Here is a 24,748-nt window from a genome sequence, read left to right on the forward strand (position 1 = left end):
AACATTGTCATGTTGAGACTGTTGGCTATTGGCCTACAGTATATCTATAAAATATAGGCCTGACCTCTACTAAGTCGAATAGTCAACTGGTTAGTCGAGAAAAAAAAAAATATATATATATATATGTTTTTTTTTTTTTTTTTAAGGGCCAAATGTTTTTAATAGTTTTTTGGCCAAGTCTACACCTGCAACCACACGTAACTTCCACTGTATTCTTCTTATTCCTCGTCTTTGTATTGGTATTGTTTGTGTTGGAGCGCCTCAGTGCGGCTGCAGAGTTCATGTGCAACCTCTTCCAGAGAGAGATAGAGACACTAGAAACTCTGCTGGAGACACAAAACAAACTGTGTAGACTTGGCCCTTTGAAATAAAATGTATTTTGGCCCAAAAAAACAAACAAAAAAAAAAAACCTTTTTTTTTTCCTTAGTCGACTGCCAGTCGACTAGTGGCAATTAGTCGCCAATTAGATTCGACTAAACAAATCCTTAGTCGGGGACAGGCCTAATAAAATATATATAATTTAAATTCCACGATGTGCTTACTATTTAGCAAGAAAAAATGTATTCTACATGGAAAGAAGATGAACTACTTTCTAAGACAAGACCCTACCGTAACTCTTACAGTATTTTACATTACATCAAGTATTTTATCTTTATTGTATATATTTTTTAAGTAAGTAATTGCATAAGTAAGTGACAGATAAAAGCTAAATTCTACCATCAGTTTAAACATAGACTCTTATACAACTTATTAACCCTTTAAGACCTGAGGGCGATTCTTAGCCAATGTCTTCCAAATCCCAACAGTTTTCTGAAAAACCTATGTTTCTATATCAGTGGTTCTCAAACTTTTTCATGTCAAGGACCCCCAAAATGTATGTATTTGGCCGCGGACCCCCATCTCAAAATATTTTATTCCAGGGACCCCCAGACGCAAAGATTTGAGTTAAAATGTTTGCTTTAAAAATATATGTATTCTAAGATTTGCACACATTTTCATAATTTTTCAAAAACAGCAGATCTACAAGCTCATAGCGCGTGCCGCGCTATGAGCTTGTAGATCTGCTATTTTTCAATAGCCAAAGTGTAAAATAATGTGTTTTTTTTCTCAAATGAAAAAGTGACGCAGGTCTTAACTCATTGAGTGCCATTAACGTGTTTCACGTGTTTACCGCTATGGAGCTCCATCCACTCCTTGTTTAACTTATAACTGAAAAAGGCTGTATCTCACTTCCTAAGCACTTTTTACTTAAAATAAATAAATAAATCAAAATCGTACTGGCCAGAAATAGCCAGAAATAATTCAGGCACTCAATGAGTTAATGGGTTAAACATACTGTAGACTATTATACAACGTATTAAATGTAAAAGCTGTTGCTAACATAACATGGAATAGCTCACCCTGCTGTAGGCGTCAGGATAGCGTGAGGCGAAGTAGTGCATGGTGTCCAACGCTAAGAGACCAGGCGGAGCTCTCACCAAGTCCTGACCCGGATTACTGTTGTTCTGGAAGGAAAACATAGCAGGAATAATAATAATAATAATGAATGATCATAAATACATAGATAAAATAACTCCCTGTTAAAGCCAAGCTGAGTTGACTTTCTTATGGTAAGACATGAAAATCTTCATGTAAACAGACCGTTTCCAATCCACTACAATTGTCTTTGTATGACCTGGTCCTGGACCAGTGGTTCTTAACCTTTGCAGGCCACAACCTCCCAAAATAATCATATTTGAACCGAGGACCCCCCCCCCACCCTGACAAACACTTGGAATTAAGTCATAGCACTTCACTGATTGATTGATTGATTGATTGATTGATGTACTTTATTTAGTAAGACATGAGAACAGTACATGACAGTACATAACAGTACATGGAAGTACAAGTTCACAATACAAGGTCTACTAAACTGGAAAACTCATTAAGCACTGAGCTTGTTTAATCTGGGGACCCCCTCAAATTTATATGAATATAATCCAGGATTATGCCATTTGTAGCCATAATGTTTTAACACATTAACCGCCAAGAACGTAGTCCTACGGTCCGTTAAATCCAACTGTTAAGCGCCGAGACCGTAGCCCTACGGGCTGCGGTCTTTTCGCGCATGCGCGGTCCGGGTGCACTTTCGGAATTTTTTTGATCCACTTCCGTTTCCGGTTTGATGACCGGAAATAGAATTATTTGGGATCCGGTTTTGACGATCACGCCCGCTCCCATTCTACAGACGAAACTGAAACTCAATTCTCTTCCTGTAGTTTCTTCTCCTCGCATTTCACTGTTTAACGTAATCCGCTCTAACTACAACATGGATACCCCGTTTGACACGCGATCTTCACTGGGAGATACAGGGAGATCTCGCGGATGTAAACAGACCGTGTAGAGCTCAATCTTAAGGATTTTAACAAGATCTATGGCGACATGAAAAAAACAAAAAAACAACAAAAACACCTTGGCACTGGTGAGTACATTATGAGATTAACCTCTGGCGGTCGATGTGTTAATAGCAGACCTACAAGCTCACAATGAGTTGCACCACGTTGTGAGATTGTATATCTGCTATTTTAAGCACGGGACACCGTCGTGCTGCGAAGTGTAAATTAGGCTCTAGCCCAGAGAGAGCAGCAGCAGAGAGAGAAAGAAAAGACTGTTTTAAACACAAGCAGTAGCCTACACCCGGTCCCAGCAACGTTGTTGTTGTTCATGCGTGTGTGTAGCTAATACAGCGCAGAAGCTTTCTTTAATTACAAAATGATCTTGCGTCGGAGACTCTGCAAGAAGAACAAACAGCTGTGGGCCATTATCACTCAGCATGCTGCTACAGTGACACAACAACTTATAAACGGACATTTATTTTATAAAGTGTTGCTTCTCTTCCATTTTTAACTCGAGGGGCTGCATAGTAGTCTGTAGTCTGCACGTAGATGACTGTTCACTCCGCGCTGCGCAGAGGAACACACACACACACACACACCCCACACACACACACACACACACACACACACACACACACACACACTACATTGGAGTTCCCAGCAAGCACAATGACGTCATGATGACGTTATGATGACGCCCGGTCATCACCCCGGTGACGTTCAGGACTAGGCCAGATCACAGCCCATATGGGGATGATCTTTACGTCATTTACAGGACGTCATCACCGGGACATCATATGGACATTTGGACAGCAATTTTGGGTGACGTTTTTGTGGTCAGGATTAATTTTGGTTGAAATCAGGTGATATTCTGGGCCAGATCTGACTTGTCTTGGTTTGACTTGATCTAGCCCCAATCGAGACGTCACTGATTGGTCCGGGTCCTGACTGTGCTTGCTGGGTTGCTTTGGACAGACGTGGACAAACACTTCCCCCTGGCACACAACGTGCACTTCACGTGTACATTCTTTCCTTTCCTTTCAATAAAGATGAAGTAGTGCTTGTACCGCCAATTTGTGAAAGCCATCTTGTCGGATTGCTCGTGACTCGCCATCTCTTTACTGGTCTGGTTGTTAAAGTTAGTTTGTTTGTGTGTGTGCGCCGCGCTGGGTTTGTGTGTAAAAAATACCCATGAAGATATAAATACCAAGGATCCGTCAGTGATGTCATGTCACTGCTTAAACAGCGTCGAGTCCGTGTTACTTCCTGGTTGCGGAGTAAGAGTAAGAGACATCACTGTCGTATCCTTGGTATTTTTTCTAACCGTGTCACGTTTGCAGCAGGAGGAGAAGCGGCCCCAGCCTGTAGTAGCGCGCAATGCACGCACGCACACACACACACACACACACACACACACACACACACACACACACACACACACACACACACACACACACACACACACACACACACACACACACACACACACACACACAGCCGGCCCGTGGTAACAGAAAGCTTGGGAACGCTTGACATAGTAACGGAGCACATTTCATTGTCAGTAACGGTAACGGTGTTGCAGCGATGGAAATTGTAATTAATTAGATTACTCGTTACTGGAAAAAATAACGCCGTTAGGTAACGGCGTTTATTTAAACGCCGTCATGCACAACACTGATAGTAACACACACACACACACACACACACACACACACACACACACACTCACAGAAAAGCCCAGTTTCTTGAACTCCTTGGCGCAGAGCGAGCGTCGTCTCTCGTTGCTCAGACTGTTCTCGCTCTCCGTCTCGAACGCCGCCTGACGCAGACTGTGGAGGATCTCCCTCTGTTCCTGATGGGGAGAGAGAGATAAAGAGACAGAGAGAGAGAGAGAGAGAGAGAGAGAGAGAGAGAGAGAGAGAGAGAGAGAGAGAGAGAGAGAGTTATAACTTGGTTATAACTCAAGTCAAGTCATCTTTATTTATATAGCACATTTAAAAACAACAAACTCAAACTTCACTTGGTTATAACAGTCTACTGGTATCCCACCTGGTTGTAGCTGTCTGCTGGTAATGTGAGATGGCCTACCTGAGGAGCTACGGCTAGCAACGGCAGTGCCTTTCTTTGAAGTCGCTTCTGAAAACCTACCTCCATGTCAAGCGTTTTTCTTAACCGTTCTGCATGTGACATTCTTATTTTTTTAAAGCTGTTTTATCGTTGCTGCGTTCTGATTTTGCTCTGTTGTTTGCTTGTTTTTTAAGTCTGTGGTGGAAGAAGTGCACCTTAAGTAAAAGTAGCAATACCACAGTATTAAAATACTCTGTTACAAGTAAAAGGCCTGTGTTCAAAATGTTACTTGAGTAAAAGTACAAAAGTAATATAAAAATGTACTTAAAGTATCGAAAATAAAAGTACTAAAGTGTTTGAAAATAGCAGCGATGCGACGCGTTGTGAGCTTGTAGATGTATAAAATCGGGCTGAAGTGCTTAACACATTGAGTGCCAATCGCGTAGATCTACGCAAACCTATTTAAAGCCGCCACGTGCCAATCGCGTAGATCTATGCGAACCGGTGCTTTTTCCTTTTTTTTTTTTTAAATGACTTTTTTCAATTTTTGGTACGGCACATTTCATTGTAGCCACAGCATCCGGAAACTGAATTATTTGGGATCCGGTTTTGCCGATCCCGTCGGCCCCCATTCTAATGACGAAACTGAAACTCCATTTTCTCCTTGTAGTTTTTTCTCCTCGCATATCACTGTTTAACGTAAACCGTTCTAACTACAACATGGATGCCCCGTTTGACACGTGGTCTTCACTGGTAGAAGCACTGAGATCTCGGCGATGTTTACAAACAGTGCACAGCTCAATCTTAAGGATTTTAACAAGGTCTATGGCGACGTGAAAAAAACAAAAAAACAACAATAACACGTTGGCACTGGTGAGTAGAGTACATTATGAGATTAACGTCTGGCATGGAATGTGTTAATGTATGTTTTTTTATATGATCATTTATCTGCAAAGTAACTAAAGTTTTCAAATAACTGTAGTGGAGTAAAAGTACAACATTTGCCTCTGAGATGTAGTGGAGTAGAAGTAAAAGTATTGGAAATTGGAAATACTCAAGTAAAGTACAAATACCTCAAATTTGTACTTAAGTACAGTACTTGAGTAAATGTACTTAGTTACTTTACACCACTGTTTATTATTATTTAGTTTGTTCTGTTCTGTACAGTACCTTTTGAAAAGCGCTATAGAAATACATTATTCTATAGCGCTAAATTATTTATCATCCTGTCACCTGGTTGTATGAGTCCAGAGGAGTCCTCATGCGGCTCTCCAGGTGGTTCATGGTGACAGACTGCAGGACGTACAGATAATGAGCCATCTCATCCCCTACTGGACCAGAACTATGGATGATGTTCTGAAACAACACACAAACACACACACACGGCTTTAATGACAGCTATTTTACCACTTTAGCACCTTATGCTTCACCTCAAGTACATACTGTACCTGCTGGTCTTATGCTATGTGTATGTACATATCTAGATCTTTTTTTTCTTTTTTTTTTTTATTGTATAATAATAGGTGTTAAATAGCTCTATATTCCGAATAATGATGGTTTGTTCAGTAACAGGTGTCTCCCCGTCTCTCCAGCTCTTCAGAAAACAGAAAACATATTTACTCGGGATACCAATTTCTTCCAAACTGAAATTGGAAGGAAAATAAATAGCAGACAATTTGAACAGGATCTCTATTGCGGATAAATTATCTTTGGAGTATTTGGGTTTTTTGGAAAGCCCATGACTTTCTCTCTGCTTCATTCATAGGAAAAGGACTACTGGGACCCAAGCTTAGAAAAATAGCGGACCTTTGACGTCATGTCACCATGACTCAGCCATAACCATATCAGGAGTTCCCAATGCAGCTACGCCCAAATATGGAGTGTGTTGTCTAACCTCAATGTGTCGTCATGGCATCAGGCGCAAACAAATCAGTCCATATATGGGCACCAAAGGGGGCATGCCCATATATGTGGTGCGACATAGGTGTTGAGGGCCGCGTGGCGGTCCGAACCTCTAGTAGTGGAAATAGACGATCTACAAGGTCACAACACGTCGCGGCACGACGTGTTGTGACCTTGTAGATCAGCTATTTTCAGTATTTTTGAAAAAAATCTGATTTGTTTATTTTGAAAAGTTCAATATTTCCTTACAGCAACATGTTGACATTATAAAGAAAATGTAATTCATAATTTGTACTTTTGAATACTTGGGAGTATACTTTGTCAAAATCAAACAGACATCACCTTGTAAATGAACTGACGTAGATTCTTCTTGGCCAGGAATGCAAACAGGTCCTGCAACAAAAAAAAAAGACAATACAAAAGAAACATTTATTGTTGTAAAAACAACTGCTTTGTTCTTCAACGTTCCACCGGCTCCCATGTAGCAGACAGCAGATACCAGGGTGTAATGACACCGTTCCAACACAGGGTGGCAGTGCGCGCTCTATGGTCACTCGCTATGCAGGGCAGTGGGCGGGGCTGTGTACGAGACTTTGACCCCTGTGAGGGGAGCGGCACACACTGGTACATTACACACACACACACACACACACACACACACACACACACACACACTTCCTCAAAGAGCTCTAATCAATCTCCTACGGTTGGAGCTGTATGCACCAGTGTGTGTGTGTGTGTGTGTGTGTGTGTGTGTGTGTGTGTGTGTGTGTGTGTGTGTGTGTGTGTGTGTGTGTGTGTGTGTGTGTGTGTGTGTGTGTGTGTGTGTGTGTGTGTGTGTGTGTGTGTGTGTGTGTGTGTGTGTGTGTGTGTGTGTGTCATGAGATGTAGAGGCATGTTTTGTAAAGAAACGGGGGGAGGGGGGGTGGTGTCTTAACCCCTTCAGCCCTACATACTAAAATAGCCAAAAAATAGCAGATCTACAAATTCACAATGCGTCGGAACGTAACGTTTGTGACAAAATGAAATAAGATAAAAGGTGGTTAAGGTTAACATACATACATTATGAATTAAATGGTGACGTCATCAAACATAGATATCTAATGTATCAGACAGTCGACATTTCCCAAAAGGGAAATTATCCAGAAGCAGAGGAATAAAACACACCCCCAACGGAGATTAAAACAAAAACAATGAATGAATGAGCAGAGGGAGGGGATATTAAAAGCAGATGTATCCCTGGGTGGAGGGAGAGAAGGAGAGAAACAGACGAGACAAGAGAGAGAGAAAGGACAAAACCAGATGGTGAGAGAAAAAAGTGATCTGAGCTGTTGAGAGATGGAAGAGAGAGAGAGAGAGAGAGAGAGAGAGAGAGAGAGAGAAAGAGAAGAGAAGGAAAGAGAGAGAGAGAGAGAGAGAGAGAGAGAGAGAGAGAGAGAGAGAGAGAGAGAGAGACAGACAGAGACAGAGACAGAGACAGAAGAGAAGAGAAGAGAAGGAAAGAGAGAGAGAGAGAGACTGTCGGCGGCACAGTGAAGAGAAGAGACATGATACACAACCCAGTATCTGTATTCTGTGAATTGTCTTGTCTGTGTGTGTGTGTGTGTGTGTGTGTGTGTGTGTGTGTGTGTGTGTGTGTGTGTGTGTGTGTGTGTGTGTGTGTGTGTGTGTGTGTGTGTGTGTGTGTGTGTGTGTGTGTGTGTAGCCTCGGAAACCCATGCCTTTTTGCCTCATAGATTGGTGAAGCAATAGGAAGCGGCGCTGGTACCGAGCCCAAGGCTTTGGATCCGCCCTTCAAGACCTTCGATAGGGCTGGCTCCTCTAGTCTAGTGTCTGCGTGTGTGCGCGCGTGTGCGTGCGTGCGTGCGTGAGTGAGTGAGTGCGTGAGTGAGTGAGTGAGTGAGTGAGTGAGTGAGTGAGTGAGTGAGTGAGTGAGTGAGTGAGTGAGTGTGTGTGTGTGTGTGTGTGTGTGTGCGTGCTGTCTGAACCAGACGTCTCTCTTCAGAATGACACTCTGGTCTGAATGATTACCACCAGTGAGCGTCTAAATAAAGGTTGAATAATAATAACAACAAATACACGGGGTCTGAGAGCAGCAGTGAGACAGGCTGAGTACCTGTCTGTCTGTGTCTCCAGCTGTCTGCAGTAAGGCCATCAGCAGGGCCATGGCTTTGGTCTGGATCTGTTGATTTGTTCTGCAAAAAACAGGAAAACGAAAAGAATACTAAATAGAATGATAAACACCCATTATCTGATTGGCTGACAACCACCTTGTTCTCAACGTTAGGAAGACACAGGAGAGCCAGAGGCCCTGGTTGCCCCAGGTACGATTCCAGGCCAGGCCAGCAAATGTGTCGAGGAAATGAAATTTGTCCCTGAGCAAGACTCTTAACCCCTAATTGCTCACAGGCCCTCATTGGAAACAAGACCGCAAGGACCTTCATGAACGGACCTGTTAAAGGAATTATCCTTATCCTTAGACGGTGTTGGACCCTAGGAGCATCGGTGACCACAGGCCTGTGGTCATTCATGACTCCACCCTCTCACAGGTCTCCTCATATAAATACTTGGGCATTAGTATTGACCAGTGGTGGAAAGTAACTAAGTACATTTACTTAAGTACTGTACTTAAGTACAATTTTGAGGTATTTGCACTTTACTTGAGTATTTCCAATTTCCAATACTTTTACTTCTACTCCACTACATCTCAGAGGCAAATATTGTACTTTTACTCCACTACATTTATTTGAACATTTTAGTTACTAGTTACTTTGCAGATATAAATTATGATATTATGAAACATACATTAACCACTTTAGCCTTATTTTATATCTAGGCTATTTGAAAATAGCCGATCTACAAGCTCACAACGTGAGCTTGTAGATCTGCTATTTTCAAATATTTTGTACTTTTACTTTTGGTACTTTAGTACATTTTGATACCAATACTTTTGTACTTTTACTCAAGTAAATTTTGAATTCCGGACTTTTACATTGCAGTATTGATACTTTTACTTAAGTAAAACATTTGAGTACTTTTTCCACCACTGTTATTGACAACTCGCTAACGTGGAACACACACGTGGACAGTCTCTGTAGTAAAGTACAGCAAAGACTGCATTTCCTCCGCCGTCTCAGGGTTCACGGTGTTGACCGAAAGTTTATGCTAGTGTTCTACCGAGCGGTCTTGGACAGCCTGGTCAGATTTGGCATCACAGTTTGGTTTGGTAACCTCTCAGTGCAACTGAGGTCCAAATTGCTCCGATGGTGCAGACTGCAGGGAAGATAATAGGAGTAAAGGCCTTTGCAGACAGGGTGCAATTCAATTCAATTCAAACTTTATTCAAGACACACACAGGGGGGTCCATAGTGAAGAACACATAAAACATATAAAAAACAATAAATCAACTTTCAGCCTTATCTCTGCACATACAGGCTAGAGCGCCAGTGTGTCCATAGCTTAGATGACAGCCTAACAGAGCTCTTGGCAGGATTAGAGAGTGATACAATGATGCTGTTCACAGAGTCTGTTAACCTGTACATAAATCTATACATCAGGTTTCGTAATACAGCAGGGCAAGTGGGTACATTTATTTCTACAAACATTTGACTGGCACTACAGCATCTTGGGGCTTTGAGCAGTAGCCTCATGCAGTCGTTATAGGCCACTGTCATTTTTTGCAGACTGCCCTTTTTGTAGTGTCGCCACAGGTGGGCCGTGTATAGCGGAGTGCAGTAAGCTTTAAAAAGTGAGATTTTCACTGGAACTGAGCAGAAATTGAATTTGCGAACAAGCATGTTGGCTTGGGCATATAGTTTACGGCGCTGTCTAATAATATCTCTGTCGTGCGATTAGTCAATCAGTTTTTACCGCATGCGGAAAGACGCACACATCGAACTGGGTTCGATTGAAAAAAAAAACGCATCGCCTCGCCGCACGGTAAATTCGGAGCCGGTGTGCATGAGGTCATAGAGAACCATGTGTTCATTAAAAAAATGATATTGTCCGTTTTTTCCGTGCGAAAAATCGCACCCTGTCTGCAAAGGCCTTAAGACAACTCCCCTCTCTGCAGTCTATTTACGTTAAGGCTACGTTAAGACAGGCTCAGAAAACAGTCAGTGATGCTACCCATGTTCTACATGGACAGTTTGTAATGATGCCCTCTGGGAGAAGGTACAGCGAACCAAAATGGAACTATGTCAGATTTTAAAAATCGTTCGTACCGGTGTCAACTAAAATGCTGAACGAGGCTCTGAAACGGGCATTGACTGTGAGAAGATTAGATTGACCACTATCTGTGCACTGGTGTAATGTTGTGTCCCCCCCTGTTATGTACTTTGTCTTTTGTCACTGATGTTTTGTGTGTGGCTGCAGCAGGGGTGAAAGCCCAAGCCAAATTTCCCTTGTGGACAATAAAGTTTACCTTGACATGAAGTTAAAGGTAGGGTAAGTGATTTGCTATTATTCAAATAATCGCAAAATGGGTCTATGTTCTGATAGTGCTCGTTACTATAGAGTGTCCTGTCCATATAAGGAGTCTCCATGTCTCTCCAGCTCTTTATAAAGCAGAAAATGCATTTTAGTTTCAGTTTCATTTCCAATTTTATCCAATCAGGATAGAGAACTCAATCAGGATATAGATTAAACAAGTGAAATTGGAAGTGATGACACTAAGAAATGAGCAGGCAAAATTTGAACAGGAACCCTATAAAAATGAAGCTTAAAAATGGGTACTTTCTCCTGATTGGCTGAGATTTTGACACCTACCAGAAAATGTATTTTCTGTTTATTAAAGAGCTGGAGAGACGGGGAGACTCCTGTTACTGAACAAACACTCTATAGCAATGATTACTATCAGAATATATAGTGCTTTAACCTTTTAACAAAATACTTTTTGTTTTAACCCAAAAATATCACTTACCCTACCTTTAAGTAGAAGCAGCCTTTCTGAGCCATGTGGCCCATAAGTCAGGGAGCCTATCTCTGTAGCGTGTGGCTGCTTGATGTAGGAGTACACCCCCCTGGTCACAGGGACTTACCCCCCAATCCAACCCTTGATGCGGAGCGCCAAGCAGGGAGGCATTGGGTCCCATTGTTTTGTTATAGTCTTCGGTATGACCCGGCCGGGGAATTGAACCCAGAGACCTCCCAACCTCAGGGCGGACCCTCTGACCACAGAGCCACTGAGCTGTGTATGACTCAATCCATTATTATGCAACTTTACACTACTAGGCTGGGATCAGCTTATAGGCCTTTTTGTAGGCTATCCGGTCTGCGAACTGCCTTATCCCATATTGTTGAAGCGCAAGGGGGCGGGTGGGGAGAGAGTCAGCGCACTGAAGTCAAGGCACAGACTACTGTGTTGTTGACGGACAACAGATGCACGCTTATGAGAAACAACACAAATAGAACCTGGCGAAACAGTTGCGTGCATTAGAGCAAGATGAGGATAAAAGAAACATTCAGTCTAAATGTCCAGTTTGATAATTCACAACTTCTACTACTACTACTTTTGTATTTGAAACTTTAAATTTCTCTAAATATTATAAACTTTCAGGACAGCCTAAGTACAAATATCATTTATGAAAAGGCTACTATAGGCTACAGTGAAGTCATTAGTCAGTCCCGACTTCACTGTAGCCTATAGTAGCCTTTTCATAAATCAGGGGGGAGGTCCAAATACAGAGGCAACTCAGGCCCAGTTTACTAAGGTCTAGATAGAGGGTGTAAGAGGTGAACTTACACTTGTAGGTGAGCGATAAGCCTCTCCAGTGTGACCTCCTGGTTGACCTGTAGGAACAGGCTGTGGCTGCTCAGCACCATGCTCTCCAGGATGTCCAGGGACACCTGCTGGATGGAGGCGTCCGCCACCTTAGCGTTGACGAAACTGGCGATCTGAAACGTGGAGAAAACAGGGAATGAATGACAAGGAATGTCATTCCAGATGGGATTAGATCACATCCCGTGTAAACAGGTGACCCAAAACCTTTAATCAGATTGATTTCAATCGGAATGGAATAAAAGTGTCCATGTAAATGGGGCTTTAAAGAAAGGTTTTAAAGAAAAAAAAATACCATGACTTTTTTTTTCTGCAGGCAGGCAGACAGACAGACAGACAGACAGACAGACAGACAGACAGACAGACAGACAGGCAGGCAGGCAGGCAGACAGACAGACAGACAGACAGACAGGCAGACAGGCAGACAGACAGACAGACAGACAGGCAGACAGACAGGCAGACAGACACGTACCTTCTTGATGAAGACACACGACAGGTTTTCCCATGAAACAATGCCATGATCCATCAGCTCCATGAAGCCTGTCAGGGTGTGGGTCATGATGACTGGAGCTCTGTCCACACAAATAAATAATATTACATATTCATTTATATTACATGACCTATTCATTACCAGGGGCGTCGTCACGCGGGGGCTTCGGTGGCTATAGCCACCAATGTTTTATCCAAAGCCACCAATAAAAAAATAAAATAAAAATAAAATAAAATAAAAAAGATTTTTATATATTTTTTGAATTATATATCTATAACCCTAACCTAACCCTACCCCTAACCCTAAAACCGAAATAAAGTAACAAAAAACGGGGGGAAAAGTACCCAAATCCGCCGAAATCCGCGCGCGCGGGGAGGAGGGACCGTTGCCTGGGGGGCTAAGCCCCCAACCTAGTAGAGACCTAGCGACGCGTCTGTTCATTACTTTAAATTAGCTCTATATTCAGATTGTACTCATTGCTACAGAGTGTTTGTACAGTAACAGGAGTCTCCCCGTCTCTTTAGTAAACAGAAAATGCATGTTCAGGTCGGGATACCCGTTTTATCCAATCAGGAGAGAGAACGTACACAGGACACAGATGAAACAAGTGAAATAGGAAGTGATGACAGAAAAAAGACATGAGCAGACACAATGGAACACTGATAAATGTCTGATTGGCTGAAAATGTTCAGCCCACCTGAACATTTATTTTCTGTTTATTTAAAGAGCTAAAGAGAACACTCTAGAACAATGATTACTATCAGAATAGTGCTTTAACCTTTTAACAAACAAAAAAAACGTTTTGCTTTCACCAAAAAAGATCACTTACCCTACCTTTAAGTCCTAGTTTTAGTTTACTATAACAACCCTGAAACACTGACACACAGTGGCGGAAAAAGTACTCGGACATTTTACTTAAGTAAAAGTATCAATACTGCAATATAGAAATACTCCGTTGCAAGTAAAAGCCCGGAATTCAAAATTTACTTGAGTAAAAGTACAACAGTATCGGTATCAAAATATACTTAAAGTACCAAAAGTAAAAGTACTAAAATGTTTGAGAATAGCCGATCTACAAGCTCAAAACTTGTGAGCTTATCTGCTATTTTCAAATAGCCTAGGTATAAAATAGGGCTAAAGTGGTTAATGTATGTTTCATAATATAATAATTTATAATTGCAAATTAACTAAAGTTTTCAAATAATTGTCGTGGAGTAAAAAGTACAATATTTGCCTCTGAGATGTAGTGGAGTAGAAGCAAAAGTACTGAAAGTTGGAAATACTCCAGTAAAGTAAAAATACCACAAAATTGTACTTAAGTACAGTACTTCAGTAAATGTACTTAGTTGTACTTTACACCACTGCTGACACGGTGACACCTCTGCTAGCTTCATGGTCATTACAGCTTCCTGTCTGCAGCTTGTTTTAGCTGCTGGCTGAAACTAGAAACACATTTCTGGTCAAAATGAAAGTAAAAATGAAAGGAATCATTCTGCTTCTAAAGCGCAGTGGTGTAAAGTAACTAAGTACATTTACTCAAGTACTGTACTTAAGTACAATTTTGAGTTTTTTTTTTTTTTTTTTTACTTTACTGGAGTATTTCCAATTTTCTCTACTTTTACTTCCAACTCCACTACATCTCAAGAGGCAAATATTGTACTATTTTAATCCACTACAATTATTTGACAGCTTTAGTTACTAGTTACTTTGTAGATTTGGATTATTACTACAAAACCATGGCCATTTGAAAATAGCAGATCTACAAGCTCACAACGCGTTGTGAGCTTGTAGATCCGCTATTTTCAAAAGATTTTGTATACATTTTATACATTTGAAAACTTGTGAAATACTTCTACTTTTGGTACTTTTAGTAAAAAATACCTTTGCACTTTTAATCAAGTACATTTATGAATTCCGGACTTTCACTTGTAACAGAGTCCTTCCACATTGCAGTATTGATACTTTTACCAAAGTAAAATATTTGAGTACTTTTTTTCCCACCACTTCTAAAGCGCTTCCTCTGGCGTGAGACTCGAGGCCTGAAACCAGCAGACACTCGTCATGACTAAAACAGTATTTAGAGAAGTGGTCATACAACACATTTACAGTATGTAGAATGGTTATTGTGCAATATCAAAATGTTTAATCTAAAAGGTTACACAACATGACATATGATGATGCTGAAGTACTGTAGGTGATACTTTCTGTTGCGTCATTCGTCTAAATACAATTCCTGTTTGACGTGGCGTATCAGATGTCCTGTGATAACGTGATAACGTGATAACGTGATAACGTGATAACGTACAAACAGGAAAAAAATTTTTTGTGTGTCCTGTACATACTACATCTTATGAAAATCACAAGATGGGTTCCGTATAGTTCCAACCGGAGTTATTATAGCTTTGAAAAATTCATTAGTTTTCGTTTTTATTTTTTTGTCAGTTTGGTGTTTGATTTAAGTTTAACCCATTAAGACCTGAAGCCGATTCTACAAATGTCTTCTAAATCCCAACAGTATTCTGTATGTTTCTATATCAGTTGTTGCTCAAACTTTTTCATGTCAAAGTACCCCCAAAATGATATGTATTTGGCCGCCGACCCCCATCTCATAATGTTTTGTTCCAGGGGCCCCCCAGAAGCAAAGAATAGAGTCAACAATTTTCGCTTTAAACAATATATATTCAAAGATTTGCACACATTTTCAAGATTTTTTAAAAATAGCAGATCGGTGCCGCGCTACGAGCTTGTAGATCGAGTTAGATCGAGTTAACTTGTTTTTACTAGTTTTTAGAATCCATCACTTGATTGCCAAGAACGAGTTAACTCGTTTTTAGAAAAAGGGAAAAAAAATCATTTGTTTTTGTTTTGTTTACATTTTCTTTTTTTTATTTGACCCAAAGACCAAGGAGATATGATTTTTTTGAAGATCTAGACTCCTATCCACTTCCTTGTTAACTTAAAACTTGTTAACTCCTGAGTACTTTTTTTTCCCAATGAAACATCTCTGGCAATAAACTGCAAAAAATCTGAAATAATTCTGGCAGTCAATGTGTTAATGGGTTAAGTTTTAAAAGTGCAAAATTGTTTAAGTTTTAGGAATTGACTAGTTTTAGTTTAGTTTTGATTTAGTTGTATTCCCCCCCCCCCCCAGGTAATATGAGGAAAGCTTGATTTATACGATATATGGTGCTGTTTAGATGCCTCAATCGTTCAGAAATAATGTAATATGTATTACGCGTCGCATCGCGTTGTGAGCTTGTAGATCTGCTGTTTTCAAACAGTTTAGTGCTTTTACTTTTGGTACTTATAAGTATATTTTGATGGCATTACTTTTCTACTTTTACTCAAGTAACATTTTGAACACGGGCATTTTACTTGTAACAGAGTACTTCTACATTGTGGTATTAATACCTTTACTCAAGTAATAAAAAAAAATGTTCCAGGGAACCCTATACAAGATTTGAGTTGTTGAAAGGTTCCACACTTTTTAAGATTTACAAGCTCGCACAAAAACTATAAATGACACACACACACACACACACACACACACACACACACACACACACACACACACACACACACACACACACACACACACACACACACACACACACACACACACACACACACACACACACACACAGCTAGAGGGTTTACTGACTCATTAGCATCCTCCACTATCTTGACCAATAGGGAGTGTCCGTCTCGGCTGATGAACTCTTGAGCAAACGTGACGTCGGTTGAGACGGTGGCCAGCTGTTTTAACGAGTCACATCGAACACCCGAGTCTGAGCTCTGGATGCCTTTGTAGAGGTCCTCTGCACAGCGGCCCTGCACACACAGACACAGACAGACACAGACACAGACACACAGACACACAGAGTGAGTGAGTGAGTGAGTGAGTGATGGGATGATATGAAAATGACAAAAATAATTGTGATTAAAAATATTATCGCGATAATCAAAATATAATCAAAGCTTAAAATTCGGGGATGAACGTTGAAAAATAGCAGATCTACAAGTTTACGACGCGTTGCAACGCAACGCGTTGTGAGCTTGTATATCTGCTATTTTCGCCGACGTTTCATCAAGTATAGAGGGTTTAAGTGGGACCGAATTTGCAGCTCAACAATTCATCCTAGTGTATGACGGAGGACAATTTAACGATACATTTAACACATTGAATGCCAAAAACGGTCCGGACCGTTTTTGACCCAATTCTATTTTTATACATGTGGGCCACGTGGGGCGCTAAAACGAAACTTTGACATCACCCAAGCAGTTTCTGAGAAGAAGAGGCTGGATGTGGCTCCATGTCAAAAATCCTTCCGGTCGGCGTTTTCAATGTTATCTCCTTGATTAAAAGCTTAATATCTCCATTTCTTTTTAATCTGGTGGAAACGAGCCGTTTTCGATCGGCGATCACGCTGCAATGGAGGGTCGCGTTGGAAATATTATTGTTCCAGGCGTTAGTCGGGACCCTCCGCCGTCTCGCACGCACGCTTTGTTTACATGCACTTCCTCGTCAGGGCTTCTCACAGCACGAAATGTATAACGCAAGTGGATGGAAGAAATGCTGGCACTCAACGTATAATATTTTAATAAACCTCTGGCACCCAATGTGTTAAATCTCTGTGATAAGATTATTGTAAAATGTGTGGGTTTCCACATGTTTTTACCAATGAATTTCCAAAACTTTTCCAAAACTTTTCCAGAATATTTAACTCAATTTCCAGGCCTATATAACAATCATTCAGCGCAATAATGAGTCTGTTACTCTTATGTTCAATGCCTAAAGACAGGCAGTGTAGCAAAAATAAAGCAGAGACTAGAAAAAGTGCTCGGAGCACAGGTCTCCGCCAGGTCAGGTAGGTTATTGTGGGCCAGCCATGTTCGGAATTCACCACTCAGGATGGAATATGAAAAATCAGACAGATCAGTCTTGATCACTTGACTATAGAGATCATGTGAACCGATTTGTGCTCCGGTGCCGGAGATTAGCTGTCCATAGACGGACACATGGACGGACGGATACATGGACGAACAGACGGACAGGCGGACAGGGTGCAAAACATAGTCTCGGCCATGCCTGTCATGAGTGGGTGAGTGAGAGAGTGAGTTGTTTTCCTCACCGGTGCTTTGGTCAGACGCAGAATGCAGCCGTTCTTTATGTCCAGACGATTCTACCACACACACACACACACACACACACACACACACAGGACGAAAACATTTAAAAATAGTACACAAAGAACATTTGTTTACTCAAAACACACACGCTTCATGTCAGAATAAGCACACACAGGGCAGACACACAGATAAAAATAACACACACACACACACACACACACACGCACACACACACATCACCTTATCACATGCATGAAACCACGTTAAGTAAATATAGTCACCTGAACACTTCTGAACAAATAGAATCAGTAAAGTAAGACAGAGAGAGAGAGAGGGCGAAGGAGAGAACAGAGAGAGACTTAGAGAGAGGAAGACCGAGAGAGACTTAGAGAGAGGAAGGGAGAGACAAAAGACTGAGAGAGAGAGAGAGAGAGAGAGAGAGAGAGAGAGAGAGAGAGAGAGAGAGAGAGAGAGAGAGAGAGACGAGAGAGTTTGGTAGTGTTTCTCACTTTGGTAGTGAGAGAGGAAGACAGAGAGAGGAAGACAGAGAGAGGAAGACAGAGAGAGACTGACAGTAGCCTGGGCATCATTCCTTTTCGGGTATATGATCCGGTCGGGAGCGCAAGTAAAAAAAAAAAAAGTGGCCGGATGGGCAGAACCGGAAACACGTCTCACCACAAAATAGGTCCGTCCTAATAAAATCCTTGATTCGGCATAGTTTAGCTTATTTTTTAAATATAAATGTGCGTGCACTATCCGGAGACTATTTAGCATTTGTATTATCCCACGGGGAAATTCTATTCCATTTAAATAGGGATTGGGGAACCAAAACAAAGCCGCACCGCAAAAACCGGATGGGCAGAATACGGAAAGAGGATTTTTTTCCCCTTTTTTTTTCAGTAGACCGGATCATATGGGTCTTTAGTAACGAACACCAGGCTTTCCTCCGAGGTGGAAAGACTGGTGACGCGAGGTTAGACTGACAGAGAGGAAGACAGAGAGAGGAAGACAGAGAGAGGAAGACAGACAGAGAGAGACTGACAGACAGAGAGAGACTGACAGAGAGAGACAAACAGACAGACAGACAGACAGAGAGAGACTGACAGAGAGAGACAAACAGACAGACAGACAGACAGACAGACAGACAGAGGGAGAGAGAGAGAGACAGACAGACAGACAGACAGACAGACAGACAGACAGACAGACAGACAGACAGACAGACAGACAGACAGACAGACAGACAGACAGACAGACAGACAGAGAGAGAGAGAGAGTGTTTGGCAGTGTTTTATCTGTGTGAAACTGTATCCGTCTACTACAGACTTCCTGGGTGTATTAATAGCAGACACATTATTGCTACGTTGACCGACTGTGACTTTTCTGTTCTGGAGGCTCTGGCCAGAACATGATAATGTTATGATAGGAGCTCAACAGGGTTTTGGACATAAAACATAACACACAGCTGACTCATCACCTATCTGAAATGCTCTTTTCATATATCGCTGCTGTCAGGCAGAAACCACTCCATAGTCTAACTCAGGGGTCCTCAACGTTTTCAGCCCAAGGACCCCTTAGCTGAGAGAGAGAGACGAAGCAGGGACCCCCAACTACATTGCATACAATTGTGTTGCAGATTACACTTTTTCATAGACTTCGTAGATAGCTTCAGTGACTATCATCAGTGCAGTGTAAATTCATATTTTTGGTTCATTTCAGACATTTAACCACTTAAACATTCAATACTTGGTGCTTGATTTTCTTCTTTTCCCCCTCTAGTCTACACCAAAGCTCTTTGCCGAAAATAGCCGATCTACAAGCACACAACGCCTCGCAGCGCGAGGCGTTGTGAGCTTGTAGATCTGCTATTTTCGGCTAATGTTCATCAGAATAGAGATGCTATGGTTCAAGTGGTTCATGTAAAAAGAAAAACCATCATATCACACAAAGATTTGGCGGACCCCCTGGAGTAACTCTGAGGACCCCCAAGGGGTCCCGGACCCCCTGTTGAAGACCCCTGGTCTAACATACTACATGCATCACACAGAAGCATCAAAGTGCGTGCCGCGTTTTGAGCATTCAAATCTCAATCAATTTCAATTCCCGTTTAACCAAGATTAAAGCTCAGTGAAATCTGACCGGCCGCCTGAATATGCCTGTAGATTGTGTGTTATTATTGACATAATAATTGATTCATTGACATCAGGTAGAATTCTAAGATGATTTATTCACACAGAGGTTGTGACTCACCGATTCAGTGATGTAGGTCTGCACTCCATCTGCATACTGCAGGGCATAGTTATCAGGACCTGGGAGATTCCACCTGCACACACACACACAAACAATTAACACACACACACACAAACAATTAAAACACACACACACACACACACACACACACACACACACACACACACACACACACACACACACACACACACACACACACACACACACACACACACACACACACACACACACACACACACACACACACACACACACACACACACACACACACACACACACACACACACACACACACACACACAGATCGACCGACCGACCGACCGACCGACAGACATACACTCACCCGTCACAGACTTCTTTTATAACAGCAGAGAGAGGCTTTTTCTGTACAGAAACACAACAGAAACACAACGTGGTCACGACAAACACCGACACATTTCATGTCACCTGTATGAACACAAGTAAGACGCGCGAACGCGGGAAGCGAACGCAAAAAATGTAAAAAAAAATGAAAAAAAAATATTAAAAAAAAGTAGCCAATAAAAAAATTAAAATTAAATAAAAAAATCTGCGTTAAAAGGAGCATCTTAGAAAAATACAAATTCACCAAAAAAAAACTTTGAATGTTTTTGAACAATTCAACAAAGTGTTTGAAGTGCCTGTTTCACCCACTTCCGGGGGGCGGAGCCAAAATCCGAGCCCAATGTATTTGTTCGTAGACCCCCACTTAGGGGGGGTAGAAAAAGTTTCGGAGCGATTCGGGCACTTTTCATTTAACATGGGGTTTCAATGGGGAGTTTTTAGGAGCCTTCTCCGGGGCGTGGCTTCCGGGGGAAGGGGCGGGCTTAAACACAACCTTGACAGGTGTGTTCAGTTTTCAAAGACCTTTCATTTGATGTATGGTACGTCTAAATTGGACATTTACTTATCTCAGAGGAGCTGCACAAAGGCAGTGCACACAGTCACACACAGAGACACAACCCGAGCACGGTTTCATAGTAAGCTCCACTTGCGCGGAGGCGCGCCTTCGGCGCGCCTCCTTACGCTGCGTTCGCAACTAGATCCAGCTCCAAAGCCATTTCTCTTCTTTCCACTGAAGGTGGCGTTTCAAGCCAAAGTGGATCTTCCTCGTCGGAGGAAGATCCACTTCAGCTTGAAATGTCACCCTCAGTGGAGATTAAAAATAAAATACAAATAAATACAAATAACACCTCTTTGTATGTGTCTCTGCTCAGCACATTTCTTTGGACGTGCGTGCTTTTATTCACTGTTTTATCTGTTCACACAGCAAGAACACGCACAGTTTACCCTGCAGGTATTTTTCTCTTGTGGTGCTGCATTCATACCTCTGTAATAAGCAGTGGTGTAAAGTAACTAAATACATTTAATCAAGTACTGTACTTAATAGGTTAATGGTCAAAAACCTCCTAACTCCACTTGAGCTGAATTTGGGTAAAGTGATGGTAATATAAGGACACATTCCAGTATCTCACAATGTATAAAGTCTCCACACAAACTTAGATGAGACAGTATTGTGTTGTTCTAAAAACATGTTTTTTTTTTTTCATTTCCTGAAATGTTAATATTTTGGACATAGCTGGTTTCTGCCCGACAGCAGAGATAATCTGGATAACAGCGACATGTTTCCTGTAGGATAGGACCAGCTGGGTTTTCCATTTATTGAAGCAGGAGATCTCTCCACTATTAAAATCATCATAACTCATAATGCATGTACATGTATGTCTACTGAGTTTGGAGGTCTCTCCACTATTAAAATCATAACTTGCTGCATTCTCAACCGATTTTCTAGCGTTTTGGGGTTTGTTTCAGACTTATGTTATGTTATCGGATACCTGGTTAAATTAAATTGTGGGTTTTCATTAGGGCATTCACCGAATAGCCGAATATTCGAATATTCGAATATCAAACCGACTATTCGACTATCAAACCACTATTCGATTATTCGGGGAAAAAAACGTTTGTTTTTTTTTGTGGCTTTTCTAGAGCAGACACGAAGCTGTGAGCTCTGGTGTGACGTCAACTCGCATTCCTTGAGTCGAGTCATCAATGCCATTGAAAAAAAAAAAAAAAAAAAAAACTTAAAAAACAAAATTATTATTTTATTTTTTATAATCAAACCGAATAATCAACTATTCGAATAGTTTTGGGTCGAATAATTCGAATACCATAAATCACTATTCGTTAATGCCCTAGTTTTTATACCTGAACACCTTATCTTACATAGACAGTAACCGTTTGGTTATAAAACAGAAACAAAGTTCTCAGGTACTTCTATGTGACTGACTGAGGCATATTTCTGACAGTGGAGTTCTGGCAGGCTGCCCCTGCCTAGCCGCAGGACACTCAGACAGTATCCATTCCAAAACCTCTAAGTTGCAATTACGTCCACTGACAGTCCTCTTCATGAGACAGAACAGTCCTATCTGGTTGTATTTAACAACGATAAACTACATGTTGCTCCCCTACTACGGACAGCTTGGGGTTGTCCTCTTTTTCTCTGCAAGCCCTTGTCTTTTCACAAACATCCACCGTAGTCCTGTTTATGAGCAACTTTCTGTTGATAAACTTTGTGCAGCCATGATTCTTACAGAGTTCTTCTCCTTTAGCGGTGTGTGTGTACCTGCGTGTGCTCATTATCACCGGGCGTGTTGTTGAGTGAAGGTGTTTTGGAGAGCGCTCGTTTTGCCTCACTCCACGTCCTGCCTATGTGGAATTCCCATTTCAATGTTGAAGCAGGGGGGTACGCGCTACCAGCGGTGTAAAGTAACTAAGTACATTTACTCAAGTATTAACTTAAGTACACGTTTGAGGAATTTTTACTTTACTGTAGTATTTCCAATTTCCAGTACTTTTACTTCTACTTCACTACATCTCAGAGGCAAATATTGCACTTTTACTCCACTACAATTATTTGAAAACTTTAGTTACTAGTGAATTTGTAGATTTTGATTATTATTCCAATACATAATATACATTAACCACTTCAGCCCTATGTACATTTCGGCCATTTGAAAATAGCAGATGCGGATCTGCAGATCCCAATGTGTCGCGATGCGACGCATTGTGATCTTGTAGATCTGCTATTTTCAAAAGATCGATGTTTATACATTTTGAACTGGGACATTCTGCATAATGAGTACTTTCCACTTTTGGTACTTTTAAGTACATTTTGATACCAATACTTTTGTACTTTTACTCAAGTCAATTTTGAATTCCGGACTTTTACTTGTAACAGAGTATTCCTACATTGCAGTATTGCTACTTTAACTTAAGTAAAAAAATGTGAGTTGGGGGTGTGTTCTCTCCTCCGCGTCATCAGTGCCCATACCCTAGGTGGGGTTGGCGAAAGGGCCTTTCTGTGTGGAGTTTGCATGTTCTCCCCGTGTCTCCTAGGGTAGGTACCCTCACAAAAACATGCAGTAATCCTGGTCACTATACTGCCTCCCCCTGGCCAGCCGGGGCGCCTGATGGAGGGGAAGGGAACTGGTTGGAATAACGTGTTCCTTCCACGCGCTACGTCCAACCAGGGAAACTCTCCCCTGTCAGGTGACAAGAAGGTCAGTTGGCTCTCATGCATTGAAGGAGGCATGAGCTCGGCCCTGGCCTCCCTAGGTTGGCAGAGGGAAGGTAGTGCCCAGGATTACATAGACAATTGGCACTGGGTGTAAAAAATAGGGTTACAAAATCGTGGGATAAAAATGTAGTTAAAAAAAAAAAAAAAAAATGTGAGTATACTTTTTCCACCACTGACTGCAGCTACCAGTGTAATGAACAAACAATGACATATTAGCTTTCTGCACTTAAACTCTTATTTCCGTTACCACATTTTTAAACTTTTCAAAATTGTCAAATCTTAACCACTTACACCCTATATATTTTAATGACCGGAGCCCCCCAGGGTTCTGTTCTGTACGGACCCCTCCTTTCCCCCCTCTCTCTACATCAAATCTCTTTGCCGGAAATAGACACATTTCGACCCAGAATTGGGTTCAAGTGGAAGTAGAGCTCGGTGCCAAATGATAATAAAGCGGAAACAACCGTGCCAGTCGATCAGAGTCACTTCCATTGGCCCAGCAGCAGCAGCAGCATCCACCACAAAACCTCTCTTGATTGGCTGACCTCCTCAGCAACCACTAATAACAGGGCATCTTACTGGGTCTACCACAGAATCCCCAAGACATTTGATTGGCCGACCAGCGCTGTGACCACTAATGGCAGCGTAGCAGAAAGCCCAGACATGGAAGTTAGTCTGGGATGTATTTATGTGCTGAGAGGGAGCTTGCTAGCGAGCGTCCACTATTGCTGTTCTTTTTTTAATGTTTTTGGAGTGTTTGTGGTAGTATATAATCCCATAAAAGCATCTTATTATATATGTGGTGGAAAAAGTACTCACATTTTGTACTTGAGTAAAAGTATCGATACCGCAATGTAGAAGTACTCTGTTACAAGTAAAAGTCTGGAATTTAAAATGTACTTGAGTAAAAGCACAAAATTATTGGTATCAAAATGTACTTAAAGTACCAAAAGTAATAAAATGTTTGAAAATAGCTGATCTACAAGCTCACAACGCGTCGTGAGCTTGTAGATCGGTTATTTTCAAATAGCCTACTGTAGGTATAAAATAGGGCTAAAGTGGTTAATGTATGTTTTATAATGTAATCATTTATATCTACAAGGTAACTAGAGTTTTCAAATAATTGTATTGGAGTAAAAGTACAACATTTGTTCCTGTAGTG

At 41.4% G+C, this 24,748-nt stretch overlaps 2 protein-coding genes across 2 annotated transcripts in view; both read right to left on the bottom strand.

Annotated features, from left to right (window-relative positions):
- fbxl9 (F-box and leucine rich repeat protein) overlaps positions 1–24,748 on the bottom strand; it is a 144,291-nt gene that overhangs the window by 45,120 nt on the left and 74,423 nt on the right. The window lies entirely within an intron of this gene.
- The window catches only part of elmo3 (engulfment and cell motility 3), a 66,868-nt gene that overhangs the window by 29,768 nt on the left and 12,352 nt on the right, over positions 1–24,748 (bottom strand). Inside the window, exons 3-13 of the mRNA XM_080436717.1 lie at positions 20,335–20,375; positions 19,992–20,064; positions 17,747–17,797; positions 16,276–16,445; positions 12,597–12,696; positions 12,089–12,240; positions 8,462–8,540; positions 6,688–6,738; positions 5,677–5,799; positions 4,106–4,228; positions 1,402–1,506 (exon numbers count right to left, since the gene is read on the bottom strand). Of these exons, the coding sequence (XP_080292843.1) occupies positions 1,402–1,506; positions 4,106–4,228; positions 5,677–5,799; positions 6,688–6,738; positions 8,462–8,540; positions 12,089–12,240; positions 12,597–12,696; positions 16,276–16,445; positions 17,747–17,797; positions 19,992–20,064; positions 20,335–20,375 (1,068 nt within the window). The remainder of the gene's footprint in view (positions 1–1,401; positions 1,507–4,105; positions 4,229–5,676; positions 5,800–6,687; positions 6,739–8,461; positions 8,541–12,088; positions 12,241–12,596; positions 12,697–16,275; positions 16,446–17,746; positions 17,798–19,991; positions 20,065–20,334; positions 20,376–24,748) is intronic.

The sequence above is a fragment of the Gymnoscopelus braueri genome, assembly GCF_963280865.1.
Source record: "Gymnoscopelus braueri genome assembly, chromosome: 9".
Taxonomy (NCBI): Eukaryota; Metazoa; Chordata; class Actinopteri; order Myctophiformes; family Myctophidae; genus Gymnoscopelus; species Gymnoscopelus braueri.